Source organism: Bos indicus, chromosome 14 (assembly GCF_029378745.1).
Source record: "Bos indicus isolate NIAB-ARS_2022 breed Sahiwal x Tharparkar chromosome 14, NIAB-ARS_B.indTharparkar_mat_pri_1.0, whole genome shotgun sequence".
NCBI lineage: Eukaryota > Metazoa > Chordata > Mammalia > Artiodactyla > Bovidae > Bos > Bos indicus.
Genome location: NC_091773.1, coordinates 68,302,378 through 68,317,959, shown reverse-complemented (window position 1 = coordinate 68,317,959; position 15,582 = coordinate 68,302,378). Strand labels below are relative to the sequence as shown.

Genomic DNA, 15,582 nt, shown 5'->3' with positions numbered 1-15,582 from the left:
GGAATTTTACTTTTGTCTTAAAGTAAAGCTAGAATTTGGCAAGCAGAGAGAATGGTGAGGGTTTCAAGCGGCAGGCGCCCCCAGAAGCGACAAAGGTTAGAAGCAGAATTTTGCAGAGTGCGTTTGGTGAAGAGGGAGTTAAACAAGAAGAGCGAGCTTGCCCAGAAAGACAGTGCAGCCCCATGTCAGGGTGGGCGAACCTTCTGTTTTCTGTCATACCGCATCTTTTTAGCACTGGCGTTTCCCTGAATTAAATTGTGTGGAAGAGTAAGTCTCTGATTGGAAGCAGATCCATCAGGCATAGAGGCAGAGAGGAGAGGGTGGTAGGAGACATTGCCTTCGACAGGAGCTTATGTGATCTCTTGGAGGCTGACTCTGGGCCATGAATTGGCCAATGTCAAGGAAGCAGGCTTTTCCCAGGGACAGACCACAGACTAGGTCTGCTGCCCGTGGTGCTCCCAAGCGAAACCTCAACTACCCTCAGGGCTGGGAGACCAGCTCTGTGTGAGCCAAGGTTCTCAGCTGCAGGTCAGGCTCCTGCAACCAAGGGATATTCAACGAAAGATCTACTGAAAAAGGACAGGCAAGGTTAAGGGACCAGCAAGAGATGGATGTGGGGAGGAAGAGAGCTGCAGGAGTCCTCAGAGGGATGGCCAACCCGCAGCCCAGCAGGAGTGAGCTGGGGGAACAGACACCCCAGTCCCTCTGCTCGTCTGTCCTCTTCTGCAGGTAACTTCCCATTGGCCGAGCCCAAGTGAGAAGCCGGAGGACAAGGCGTCCGTAGATGCAGTCCATACACATCAGTCTCTGGGGCACAGAGTGGGATGGAGATGTGTAGAGAGTGGATCTGGAATATCCAGCACGGGGAACAATCTTACAGAAAACAAGCCCACAGAAGGGGCTGATTACCAGCTCACATCCGATGCTGGCAAAGATTGAAGACAAAGGAAGGGAGCGGCAGAGGATGAAATGGTTATAGCATCACTGACTCAATGGGTATGAATTTGAGCAAACTCCGAGAGATGCTGAAGGACAGGGAAGCCTGGTGTGCTGCAGTCCATGGGGGTCGCAGAGAGTGGACACGACTTAGTGACTGAACAAGAACAATCCTCAAGGGATCCCCCTTAGTGGGTCTCCTCTTCCTGTCTCTCTACCTCCCACCTTCACCCCTGCACATGACCTTGATCATCCAGCCTTACCAACTGGACCCCCTGCTGCTGCTGCTGCTGTTGCTTCAGTCGTGTCCGACTCTGTGCGACCCCATAGACGGCGGCAGCCCACCAGGCTCCCCTGTCCCTGGGATTCTCCAGGCAAGAACACTGGAGTGGGTTGCCATTTCTTTCTCCAACGCGTGAAAGTGAAAAGTGAAAGCGAAGTCACTAAGTCATGTCAGACTCTTCGCGACCCCATGGACCACAGCCTACCAGGCTCCTCCATCCATGGGATTTTCCAGGCAAGAGTACTGGAGTGGGTTGCCACTGACCTCCTAGTATCTCTCAAAAATGTACTCAGCTCACATCATATACCTAATTCCATAAGGATTAAAGATTTATGGTTTTACTTCTTACAGCTAATAGTACTAGATGAAAAACCTCACTGGATATTTATATAACCATGGAGTAAAGAGAGGACTTCTCAAACATGGCCTTAAAGACAAAACCACAGAGAAGACTGATAGACTGAACTACATAAAAATTAGAAACTTCCATTCGACAAAACCCACTGTAAACGAAGTTGAAAAGGCATCCAAAATATAACCAGAACAACATTCAAACAACAGAATAAGAAAGTATCTTTTTAGCAAATTTGAATAAAAGGAGTACTGTCTAAATATATAAAGGTCTCATACAAATAGATAAGAACTGACCCAAATTGGGGGGTGGGGAGCAGGGGAGCTAAGAAGAAAACTAAACAAATAAAGAAAATGCTGTGAAAATAAAAATAGATGCATAGGCAAAGGACACAGACATGATAAAGGAGGAAAAACAACTTGATAACAGCATATGGCAGCATGTTTACTCAATCCAAGAAACACACATTTAAACAAGAAACCCTTTCTCCAATCAAACTCACCAAGATTGTTCTTAATGAAATACTTGGTCCAGGCAGGTGTGCACTGAGAACTCTCATGCTTGCTTGCTTGTTGTTGTTGTTTAGTCGATAAGTTGTGTCCAACTTTTGTGACCCCATGGGCTGTAGCCTCTGTCCTTGGGATTTCCCAGGCAAGAATACCGGGGTGGGTTGCCATTTCCTTCTTCAGGGGATCTTCCCAACCCAGGGATTGAACTCACAACTCCTGCATTGCCAGGCTCATTCTTTGTCACCGAGCCACCAGAGAAAAGTACAAATTATTACAGTCTTAAAAAGCAAATTGGCAGTTCAGTATCGAGAAACGTTTAACATTCATCCCCCTTAACCTCACTTGAAAATTCTGGGGATTTTTACTTGCTAGAATCTTCTCAAACGCTCTCCTGCTCATAAAGTGCAAGCACCTCAATACAGCGTGCACCTTCCAGGCTCCATCAGCCTCACCTCCCAGACACTTGCCACTCCACCAGCGTGAAGTCTCTTTCCTTGGCACACGCCCTGCTTTGCACTTTCCTGTTTACCTTCCTCCACTTAGCTTGGCTGGCTCTGCTTACCATTTTGGAATCCGCTAAGTTGTCAGTGGGTGTTCTGTGATCACCTGCCAAATTGATTTATTTTCCCTTTTCCATGTATCCGTAACACCCAGTGTATACAGTTTTACAAATTTACACACTTGTTTACATATATTACATATTTATACATCTATTTACATGTCAATCTCCACCATCTTGGTTTCTCCCTTTGTATCCCCTGTACTGGTTATTTTCAAGTAGAGGCAATTCTGTCACCCAGAGGAACATTTAGCAAATGCCTAGAGACGTTTTGGGTGGCCAGAACTGGAGGAAATGGACGATGCTACTGAACACCCTACACTGTACAGGAAAGTCCCACAATAAACAATTATCCAGCCCAAAATGTCAACAGCGCCAATGTTCAAAAAGTCTATCCTACACCTAGCTTCTTCCTAGCATGAGACACAGAAAGCACACACCAAATATATATATATATATATATATATATATATATATATATATATATATATATATATTGCTGTTTACTTGCCCAGTCGTGTCCGACTCTGTGATCCCATGGACTGCAGCACGCCAGGCCTCTCTGTCCCTCACCATCTTCCAAAGTTTGCCCAAGTTCATGTCCACTGCATCAGTGATGCCTTGCAGCCATCTCATCCTCTAACACCCTCTTCTCCTTCTGCCCTCAATCTTTACCAGCTTCAGGGACTTTTCAAATGAGCCAGCTGTTTGCATCATGTGACCAAAATACTGGAGCTTCAACTTCTCTGTCAGTCCTACCAAAGAATATTCAGGGTTGATTTCCCTTAGGACTGACTGGTTTGATCTCCTTGCTGTCCAAGGGACTCTCAGGAGTCTTCTCCAGCACCACAGTTTGGAAGCATCAATTCCCTCATGCTCTGCCTTCTTTATGGTCCAGCTCTCACAACTACACGAGACCACCAGGAAGACCATAGCCTTACTATACGGACCTTAGTTGGCAGAGTAACGTCTGCTTTTCAGCACACTGTTCAGGTTTGTCATAGCTTTCCTGCTAAGAAGTAATCGTCTTCTGATTTCATGGCTGCAGTTACCATCTGCAGTGACTTTAGAGCCCAAGAGGAAATCTGTCACTACTTCCACTGTTTCCCCTTCTATTTGCCATGAAGTAATGGGGCTGGATGCCATGATCTTAGTTTTTTTAATATTTAGTTTTAAGCAGGCTCTTTCACTCTCTTCCTTCACCACCATCAAGAGGCTCTTTAGTTCCTCTTCACTTTCTGCCATTAGAGTGGTATCATCTGCTAGTCTGAGGTTATTGATGTTCTTCCTGCCTATCTTGATTCCAGCTCATCCAGCCCGGCATTTCTCATGTGCTCAGTGTATAGGTTAAACAAACAGGGCGACAGCAGACAGCCCAGTGGTACTCCTTTCAATTCCAATCAGTTGTTTCGTACAGGGTTCTAATTGTTATTTCTTTATTATATATATATATATATATATTTTATGTATATATGTATGTGTATGTATATAATGAACAAGCCCAATTTCTTCTTCCATACAATGGTTGTAATCATGTCAGAAGGTTGCAGGGAGGATTAAGAGACAACATAAGAACAGTGTCTGCTACAAGATTGATACTCCATCAATTGATATTAGTTCATCCTAATAATAAGTGCATAAATTAAAAATACAGACACAGGATGTTTTGTTCCTAAAATAATGACTCATTTCATAAACTGCTTCATTTTATAGCTGAAATGTCCATCTTTAAAGGATAATGATCGCCTAAATAGTTGGCATCTAGTTTCTAGTTTACTGGCACACCATGTTTTAAATGTATGCATAAGGAATTAGAAGCTGAGTCTTGTAAAACAAATAATTATCTTTCTTGACTTATAGATACAATTTCATAGGCATGTATAAAAATTTTATTCAAAATAGTTAGAATACTAATAGAACAATGATTCAATTGAATGTTAGCAGAAATTTCACAGGGATTTATTTTGAAATTACATTTTTGGCATTTATGCCAAAATAGGCAAATATATTAAAATACAAAGTCAAGCAAATAATAATTTTTTTTCAACTGTAGGTGAGATATAGTCAGAATCCAGAATAACACTTTAAATACTTTGTCATAATACATAACCCACTCAAATACTAACAAGCTTTCTGTAATCTATGCTAAAAATTAACAAACTTTTAACAATTCAGTTCTTCGTCCTTGCTCAGTTGTTAATAAATACAAAGAAATTTCTTAGCAAAATAGTTGAGAGGCACCATTTGACTTGAGATCTCAGCTTATAACATGTTGTGGCTTTTAATATGAACACCAGTATAACCAGAATTTAAACAAATTATGGCAAATAAATTAAAATATATGTATTTTAACATCTTTAGACTTTATTAGGTGTTCCTTATACAGTCATCTGGTATGTTTAAAGAGTGAGCAATCATATAAAAGGAAATATGGTCAAAACTGATTGAAGTAATAAAATCCTGAAACTAAATAACATCCCATAATTCATTACTCTCGTATATTAAATTTCATTACATCAGTATATAGCTTAGTAGTAAATTCTCCTGATGGCCATAAACCTCATAAGGTGTTGTCATCCTGAAAAATGAAGGGGAGGGAGTGGGGCGTACAGAACGGACAAATCTTCGGCAGCGGTGGTGCTGTGCCCCTTTTAATAGTCAAGCTGCAGTGCATCACCACCTAGTGGCTGAATCTAGTACCTCACGCTAATGAAGGAATCTTTTGCCCATTTAAAGTGAAACATGATTGTCATAATTTTCTCTCACTCTGTGATAAAAATATATGTCAAATGTACACACCCACTTCTGATTGTTTCAGAAATTTTAACTACAGGCATACCTCCTTCATTAGGCTTCACATGTATTGATTTTCTTTACAAATGGGAGGTTTGTGGCAACCCTGTGTCCAGCACATTTATTGGCGCCAATTCCCAACAGCATTTGGAACACGTCTTTGTGACATTCTGACAATTCTTAAAACATTTCAAACTTATTATATTTGTTATGGTGATCAGTGATTTCGATCTTATAACTTGCTGAAGGCTTAGATGATGGTTAGGATTTTTTAGCAAGAATCTTTTAGCTAAGGTACATACATTGGTTTTTTAAAGCACAGTGCTACTACACACTTAATTGTACAGTTGTAATTTTTACAACTGAGCACCGAAGAATTGATGCTTTTGAACTGTGGTGTTGGAGAAGACTCTTCAGAGTCCAACCAGTCCATTCTGAAGGAGATCAGCCCTGGGATTTCTTAGGAAGGAATGATGCTAAAGCTGAAACTCCAGTACTTTGGCCACCTCATGGGAAGAGCTGACTCATTGGAAAAGACTCTGATGCTGGGAGGGATTGAGGGCAGGAGGAGAAGGGGACGACAGAGGATAGGATGGCTGGATGGCATCACTGACTCGATGGACATGGGTCTGAGTGAACTCCTGGAGTTGGTGATGGACAGGGAGGCCTGGCGTGCTGCGATTCATGGAGTCACAGTTGGACACGACTGAGCGACTGAATTTTTACATGCACTGGGAAACCAAAAACTGTGTGACTCGTTTTGTTATAGTATTTGCTTTATTGTGGTGGTCTGGACTTGAACTCACTGTATCTCTGAGGCATGCCTCTAAATACAAAAATTGTCTTTCACACTTTTTCAAGGGACAATCCCAATTAGAGATGGTGTACCACACACTAGCTTATGGAACACTGTAGACTGCAGGTTCCACAATTCCTTCCCCTACTTGCTGTGGTTCTGTGTTCTCTCTTTCACCAAAATAAGCATTTTAGAATTTAGGGGTGGGAATGATGACATTATAGGATGGTTCTAACATGTAACTGGACTATAGCTTTACTTTTAAATATCATTACTATCTAACGCTTACAACAGATTTTTTTTTTTTTTGGCTGCACCGCTACGCATGTAGAATCTTAGGTTCCCTGACCAAGAATTGAACCTGTGCCCCCTGCAATGGAAGTGTGGCATCTTAACCACCGGACTGCCAGGGGAGTCCCAAAATAGACTTTAATGATCATTTCCTAAGTGGAAAAGTCACTGGGAGCTGGACAAAATGTCTTGCCTATTGTCTACTTTTTATTTTCTGAAATACATATTAGCACAGGAGCACATATATATAACTTATACAGACCCATATTGGGATTAAATACATAATTTTTTTAAAAAGATAGGATGCAAAATTTATTTGGACAACAGTGGTTGATAATGGCTCTTTCCCAATCCTGGCAAACTAGGGGCTGAATCTTCTCTCCTTTCATTCAGTAACTTTCAAAGTGTGAGAGCCAGTCTGCTGCGCTGTTTATATATGTTATGCTAAGTCGCTTCAGTCGTGTCTGACTGTGATCTTATGGACGGTAGCCTGCCAGGATCCTCTGTCCATGGGGATTCTCCAGGCAAGAAGACTGGATGGAGTGGGTTGCCATTTCCTTCTCCAGGGGACCTTCCCAAGCCAGGGACTGAACCTGCACCTCTTATGTCTCCTGCACTGGACAGAGGATTCTTTACGACTAGTGCCACGTGGGAAGCCCCGTGCTACTTACTTCAGATAAAACAAAGTCCCTGGTGTTTGTTTCTTGCCCCATTCCATCCTTGCAAGGAAGGCCCTGCTGGGGCTTCGAGATATCTTGCTTATCTACAGTAGCAACATAAATTCAGTAGTTATTCAGAATAAGGTTTAGAACTCCAAAACTCTAACAATAGTTATAATATTTATTTAAAGTAATACATTTACAGCCCAAATAGTTCTACATTGTACACTTCAGGTTTAACCAACTTCATAAAAATACTTGAGAACAGCTGTATCCACAGATTTAGATTACTGAATTATTTCTTTGCCCATTCTTCTCTCTCTTTTCTTTCCCGAATAACCTCTTTCAGATACGGTTCAAGGTAGGATTTATCCTAAAAAATGAACAAAAGAAAAATAGTATATGCCATCATCACATATTGATATATCCCAAATATTCAACAGGTTAATATTAAACAAAAAAAGAAATCTACAAAACTTATTTCCAACTTAAGAAAATATATTCTCAAGCAGACTGAAAACTGTCTGCTTTTCACTTATGTAAAATGCCACAAAAATATTGTTAATAAGCTGTTCTGATAGGTTATCAGAGTCTGTCAAAGAGAAAGAAATGAGAGTCTACAAGGTTTGGCCTAGTTTCAATGCAGTCCCAGGGGTGAGGGATTGCTTCAGCCTTTCTAGGAGCCAGAAAGCCACTAAAGGGGCCGATCACATCAACACCACCCTTTCTTCATTCAAGCAGAGTGCAGAGGGAGAACATGGCCTGGGAGGGAGACCTGGATTCTACTCCTGGATCTCTATCTCAGGGATGTGTTTAGTGATCTGGAAAGTCACTTCATCACTAGACCTCAATGTGTTTATCTCTAAAACAGAGCTAACATTTGCTCTAACCTCACAAGACTATCATAAGGATATTGATCTGACACAACTTTAAGAACTCTAAAGCACTATACAAATCAATGTCTTCTTTGTTTCTAATATTCAACTCTTAATGGCCAACATTATTAAATACACAAAAACTGTCCTACCTCCTCATATTTTGTCCACTGCTCTTTAGGCAGGATCTGCTGCCTCATGCTGAGGTCCAGTGCTCTCTTAATGCGAAACACTCTGTCATTATAAAGGTTCTCAGGAAGCCTTCTTATGGCTTCTTTTACATCATCATTCTCATGTATTGTGTCATCTCGCATTAAGCCTATGGTAAAAAAACAAAGTTAGAATGAATATGCACCTTGAAAATAACTTCTTAAAAAATAAGTAAAATTTTGACTTATAACTTAAGTCATTAACTTGGGTGATATATCCAGAAATAGTTATGATGGAAACTCAATGCCATTTCACATACAATAATGGGTTATTTAATGGATTATTTCTTAAATGGTACTGTGGAAACAATGAGTCTTTTAAAATACATTTCCACAAAGTTCACATTTTATCTACAGTAATTTAAAAAACATTTAAAATTCTACTGTGTTTTTAAACACATATCAATAAACCACATCTCTACCTTAGTATAGTTTGTAATTCTGAGCTCGAGGAATTAAAGAACCTTAAAATGACAGTGTACTAAGGAACCATTAACATTTAACGATGCTTCCATCAGGCTTCAGTTACAAAAGATGAAGTTCACCACAAAGTATAAAGTTCCAAAAAAAAGTTCAGAAATCAACTAACTGTAAAGACAGCAGACAATTTTCACATTTGAAAAATCTCTACTTTCAAAGTTCACATAACTTAAATTTTAAAATGCTAAGGAGAGGAGCTGAGAGAGGGAACATATAATAGGGAAAATGTTCTACTCTCATATTTCAAGAATATAAATCATGTCCACCTCATACATTTGGGACAATTCCATCCCTCTCTTCTCAATAAGAAAAAGGAAACGGATTTAACAATAAAATGTGACTTAATTTTAAAATTTAAGGTACACAGGTACAAACAGTTCATGTATTCTGAGGATCCATAATAACTCCTACAAAAGCACTATACTCAGAAAAAGAAGAAAACAAAATAAAAAAGCACAAATACTCACCCAGTTTATTGAACCCGGCAGCGTTGTAATACCATTTTCGAATACCTTCCAGCCACCTGCTTGATGCTGAAACTGATATTGTCACACTATTAATTGCTAATAATCCCACTTAAAAGAATGCAAACACAGGAAGGAATTTCTTCTAAAAGCATATACTCTATATATTGTAGGTAAAAACTGCTTACTTGGTCTATCAGCAAGTGATTGCAGGTAAAAACTGGACAGTAAGGAAAAAGGATAAACTCAAACACCTGAAAGACCTATAGGTATGACTACAGTCCCTCACTATCTGCAAGGGACTGATTTCAGGACCCCCCTCAGATATCAAACTCCAAGAGGCTCAAGTCCTCTATATAAAATGGTACAGTGTTTGCATATAATCCAAGCACGTCTTCCTACCTTAAATCTTCTCTGGGCTGTGCTTAGTCACTCAGTCATGTATGACTCTTTGCAACCCTATATGGATTGTAGCCCACCAGGATCCTCTGTCCCTCAGATTTGCCAGGAAAGAATACTGGAGTGAGTTGCCATTTCCTCCTCCAGGCAAAATTCCCAACCTAGGGATCAAACCTGCCTCTCTTGAGTCTCCTGAGGGATTCTTTACTACCACTGCCACCTTAATACAATGTAAGAGCGATGTAAATACAAAATAAATGCTATGTAAATAGATGGCTGAGAGCAGCAAGTTCAAGTTTTGTTTTTTTGAACTTTGTGAAATTTTTTTTTCAAACTATTTGCCATCAGGAGGTTGGCTGAATCCTCCAGTGTGGAACCAGCGGATACGGAGGGGCAACTGTACTGCCACTCCAGCTTTTCAAAGTCAAGCATCCCATTCCTTTATGTCCCCTTGCTGCTGTTAGAATTAAAGGAGTGGGAGACGGAAAAGAAACTGGGAACTTTTCCATCATTTGCAATTTCAGAAACAGGTTACAGGAAATAACTCTAAACTTTTCAAGGGAGTTGGAGTTGTATGAAAATATGAGCTTTCACGATACACTAGCAGATCTAAATGACCCCCATCTTCCAAAACTTTTATTTGACATTACTTTTATTTCACTTGGCTACTCTCTTTAAAAATATATGTATTTCTGGCAGGGTTCTGATCCCATATGGACTAGCCCTCTTCCCCAGCAGCTAACTTTCCATGGAGGGAATGAATTATTTCAAAGTGTATGAGGAGAAACAGGTAACGTTAAAACTCTTTCCGAAACAGAACTGAGCTTGATGGGCTACCCAGTAGGAGCTAAAGGCAACATGACAGTGTCTGATGTTTACCGGAGAGACGTGGTACAGAAGGGGAGGTACGGAAAGTTTAAATTTTCTTTTAAAGTTTTGTCTTAGGGATAGTCCCTAACCAAGGAAGGAAAACAAACTCTCTTTTGATTCAACCTCTTAGACATCACAGCTCTGGTAACTCTCTTTGGAAATTAATGCTTCTAAAGTAACAATTAACAAAGCGTCAACAATCTACACACACTTGTAGGAGAGAATTACTTGAAAACATAGTTACCAGTGATCGTAATAATGTTTAATATTCACTGAACACTTACCCTGTGCCAGGCACTCTTCTATTTGTTTTACTCCCTTGCCTGAGTTACTTACAACCCGCCCATCCTTGCAAAAGAGCAGTAAGTATTACATAAATTATCCCATCCAAGATCAGAGGCAGCCAGTGATGGAGCTGAGGCCAGGTCTATGTAGTTTCCAAACACAGCACTGAAGCACAATGTCTTCAGTAGTTGTCTAGTTAAGGAAATAATGAATTTTTAAATGTCTCCGCCACTCCCCCAAAGCTCAAGGTCATGGGTAACGAATTTTTCTGGCAATCTGGTGTTTCCTAATAGCTTAACAACTGCTGGAGGTACAGAAATAGGGACCAACTTTTTAAAAAAAAGCTAGGAGGTGTGTGTGTGTTCAGTCGCCTGCGACTCTCTGCGACCCCATGGTCGCAAAGTGGACCCATGGAGCCCACCAGCCTCCACAGTCTATGGAATTTTCCAGGCAATACTGGAGCGGGTTGCCATTTCCTACTCCACAGGATCTTCCCCACCCGGGGTTCCAACCCGCGTCTCCTGCACTGGCAGGCGGGTTAGGGACCGACAAAAAGCGGGGCGCGGGGAGTGGGGGGCGGGGAAGGGACTGTATTTTTTCACGCTGTTTAACTATTCCAGTAATATCTGCGTCCTATTCCATAATAAACACATCTGTTCCAATACCTAGAATAGATGCAAATGTCTCCAAATCCAAAGACCAAGTGGATGTTCCAGATAAGCCAAGGTTATTAAACTGAAGCTTCGTCGTAACCCTCACTCACTCAGCTGCCTCTAAATTCCGTTTGAGAAGCGCGAGAGAGGTGCGGCGAGGCTTCCAATCCTGATTCCTCTGGCCACTCGCCTCAGTTATTTTACCAGCCTACAAGGAAAACGGACACTGTCCTTGCGCTGACAGAAGGGACCTAGCTAATGCACACGCCAGCGCCTGGCTCACAGTAAACGCTCGGTTCATTTGGGTTGAGAGCCTCTAATTATCTCCTGGTGCCCTTGAACTTCTTCTAAGGTCGAGAGGAGAAGGGCTCAGAGCTTGAGCATCCGGAGCGCCAGGGCTATGGGGGCCACCGCGGGCACCTTCACCAACAGCCGGCCCCGGAGACTGAAAGGGAGTGGGCCCAAGGCGTCTCTGAGGTGGGCTGGAGCCGCCTCCTTCCCTCCCGCCATAAACCTGGCCTTTTAGACCGAGCACAGGGAGAGCAGCAAGTTGCTGCGAGTATAAAAGGTTCAGGGCGGCGATGCCCGCCAGGCAGGCCGCCCCTCACTTACCAGCTGGCCGGCCCGCCATATTGACCTTACACAGAGCGTTGCCTCCTGGGTAAGTCCTAGAGGTCGAGCGGGCCCAGGGCGCAGGCGCGTTGCGTCACGTCGGAGGCGCGTAGGGGGCGGGGAGACGCTCGCGCAGGCGCAGTTCTGGCGACCAGCCTTTGGGCTCTTCAGAGGTCCTGTACCTGTCGGTCACGATTATGCTAATCTCGTAGGCGTGGAACCGCGATAGGTTCCCTGCGACAAGGTGGGGAAAAACACTAGGCGAGGAATTAGAACTGGAGAAGGAAATGCCAACCCGCTCCAGTATTCCCGCCTGGAGAATCCCACGGACAGAGGACCCGACGGTCCATAGGGTCGCAAAGAGTCGGACAAGACTGAAGCAACTTAGCACTCACGCAGGCAAGGAATTAGACCACCAGATCTTTAGCTTGGCTTCTGTTACTGACGAGCTCTGAGAGGTTGGGCAATAATAACTGCGCCCTTTGTGTCAAGCAACACGCTAAAAGTTTTATGGACTTAGTTTCATTTCGTTGGAAACCTGTAAGATAAATACTGTGATTGTACCCATTTTAGAGAAGAGGAAACTGAAACTCTGAAATGTTGCATAAATTGTCCAAGGGCACTTAAACTAGGAGGAATCCAGATTCACCTTACAGAATCTGACTCTAGATAAAATGTTGTTGTTCATTTGCTAAATCCTGACTGACTCCTTTGCAACCCCATGGGCTAAAGCCCAGTCAGGCTCCTCTCTGCCTGGAAGTTCCCAGGCAAGAATACTGGAATGGGTTGCCATTTCCTTTGCCACAGGATTTTCTTGACCCAGGGATCGAACCTGTGTCTCCTGCATTGGCAGCCAGATTCTCTACCACTAAGCCACCAGGGAAGCCCCAAAGATACAACTTTGGCACTCCTTGATTCTAGGGCCATATGCTACACCACTGATCCAGGGGAAACTAACCCTCTCCCACCTTCAGTTTCTCCAGCTGAAGTTGTACATCAAGCCATTTCAGTGATAGTTTTGTTGAGAAGAACAATTTAATACTAAATTTGAACTGCAGCAGAATTTTAATGCAATTTTAAGGTAAAAGTACATTTTAAAGGTTTTAGTCCAACTTAAGTCTAAAGTGTAAAAAACTAGAGACAGCAGGATCACAAATTGTTGAGGTAAGAATTTTACTAAAGGTTGCAGAACAGAATAATTGGTTAATTTGTGGGTGAGGCAGGCCTAGGGGACAGACAAGTCAGACCATCTCTTTACACCTTTTATCAAAATAAACTCCAGGTGTATTAAAGAGATTTAAAAGTATTTAAAAAACAACAAAATACCCTAGAGACAAAACAGTCGGGTTTGGTTACGATGTTTGATGCTTACGGAGTTGCTGATGAACTTCTGCACCACTACTGTCTTGGGCCGCTCAGTCTATGGTAACAAAATACCATAGACTGGGTAGCTTAAAAAAACAAATTTACTTTCTCACAGTTCTCTCCAGTTAGAAGCAGAAGAGCAAGGTGCCAGCATGGTCAGTTTCAGTTGAGAGCTCTTTTCCAGGGGCTTGTATAGGGTGCCCTTCTTACTGTGCCCTCACATGGCAGAGAGAGCAAGCTCTTTTGTATCCCTTACAAGGACACTGATACCATCATGAAGGTCCCATGTTTATAGCTTCGTCTAAACATACATTATCTCCCAAAGTTTTGCAGTTTGGGCAGGGGGAGTGGTGGTGGGAGGACACAATTCGGTTCATAGCAACTACCCACCAGAAACCGCTTGTTTTCTTATGTCCTAAGCTGAGATTTGGGGCAGTATAGAATGCCATCTAATTGTAAATTTGAAAGGTTTAATGGTCTTAGTCACAATCCAGATCTAAAATCTTGTTGGCTTCTACCTTTTTTTTTTCCTCTGTGACACCACAATTTCTTGTATTACTCAGCACTATATGCCGTACTAAAAAGGTAATGAATGCCTGCTCCCAGACTACATTAGCCAAAGTGAAGTTGGAAGATAGGAAGAAATGCAATACATTTGTAAGCTGGCAAATTGCCTTACAAGAACTCATTAAATTGTTCTCCCTTCTTCCCTACACTTCAAGTTTGTTTGCTGGTTCCAGGGTGAAGGTGACAGGAGAAGGAAAACCTTTTCAAGGGGTTATACCCAGGACTGTCACAAAATCCAGCCCCTAAAGGTATTAGGATGAATCACAAGCTGGAATCAAGATTTCCTGGAGAAATGTCAACAACCTGAGATACGCAGATGATACTATAATGACAGAAAGTGAAGAGGAACTAAAGAATCTCTTGATGGGGGTCAAAGAGGAGTGTGAAAAAGTTGGCTTAAAACTCAACATTCAGAAAACTAAGATCATGGCATCTGGTCCCATTACTTCATGGCAAATAGAAGAGGAAAAAGTGGAAGCAGTGGCAGATTTTATTTTCTTGGGCTTCAAAATCACTGTGGATGGTGACTGCAGCCATGAAATTAAAAGATGTCTGCTCCTTGTCAGCAAAGTTATGACAAATCTAGACAGCATATTTAAAAGCATCCCTTTGCTGATAAAAGTCCATATAGTCAAAGTTTTGGGTTTTCCAGTAGTCGTGCGGATAACAAGAGCTGGACCATAAAGAACACTGAGCGCTGAAAAACTGATGCTTTCAAACTGTGGTGCTGGAGAAGACTCGAGAGTCCCTTGGACAGCAAGGAGATCAAATCCTAAAGGAAATCAATCTTGAATATTCATTGGAAGGATTGTTGCTGAAGCTGAAGCCCCAATACTTTGACCACCTGATGGGAAGAGCGGACTCAGTGGAAAAGGCTCTGATGCTGGGAAAGATTGAAGGCAAAAGGAAAAGGGGGCAACAGAGGACTCTGCTTAGATAGCGTCCAACTCTGGTTAGATAGCATCAGCAACTCAATGGACATGAATTTGAGCGAACTCTGGGAGACACTGGAGGACAGAGGAGCCTGGTGCACTGCAGTCCATGGGGTTGCCAAGTTGGACATGACTTAGTGACTGAACAATAGGTATTAAGCCTAGAGAGCCTGGACATTTGCTGATAGCCATTAGAATTGATTAAAAAATCATTTTTTATTTTCCTTCTGGCATATGGCAGGATTGCACTTCTCCATGCCTAAAGATAGGCATGCCTATGTGATGCTTTGACAAAGAAAAATGTGAGAAATTTTTAACAGCAATTTTTCACATTCCTTTCCCCTTCCATAGATGGGTTACATTCCAGACATGGTTGAAACTCCACCAACCTCCGTCACTCAGATAATGTGGAACAGAAACTATCTGGCCCCAAGTTGGACATGTGTGAGATTAAAAACGTCTCTGATTAAAAACGTCCACATTCTAAATCATATGCGGTTTTAGGGTTGTTCATTACAGTAACATAGCTAGCCTGTTCTGAGTCGGTAGTTAACTAAGGCAAAATGAAGTTCTGAGCCTTAGAAAGACCAAGCAGTTTGGTTCCATGCTATGCCTCCTGGCTGAACCTTCTTCCACGTTCCCTATTTTTTTTTTTTTTTTTTTTTTTAGTAATTTATTGTTGGTTGCACTGGG

At 42.0% G+C, this 15,582-nt stretch overlaps 1 protein-coding gene across 2 annotated transcripts; it reads right to left on the bottom strand.

The window, feature by feature from the left end:
- Positions 1-7,339: 7,339 nt before the first annotated feature.
- Positions 7,340-12,118, bottom strand: UQCRB (ubiquinol-cytochrome c reductase binding protein). 2 transcript variants are annotated; one of them, XM_019973804.2, is made up of 5 exons: positions 12,026-12,106; positions 11,426-11,621; positions 9,210-9,281; positions 8,206-8,372; positions 7,340-7,551 (listed from the first exon to the last, which is right to left on the bottom strand). In XM_019973804.2, exons 4-5 carry the CDS (start codon positions 8,365-8,367, stop codon positions 7,474-7,476), a joined length of 240 nt encoding a protein of 79 aa, XP_019829363.1. In that variant the 5' UTR covers positions 8,368-8,372; positions 9,210-9,281; positions 11,426-11,621; positions 12,026-12,106; the 3' UTR covers positions 7,340-7,473. The 2 variants fall into 2 exon arrangements, with proteins under 2 accessions (XP_019829363.1, XP_019829362.1); XM_019973803.2 differs by lacking the exon at positions 11,426-11,621 and having other exon boundaries at positions 12,026-12,118.
- Positions 12,119-15,582: the final 3,464 nt, after the last annotated feature.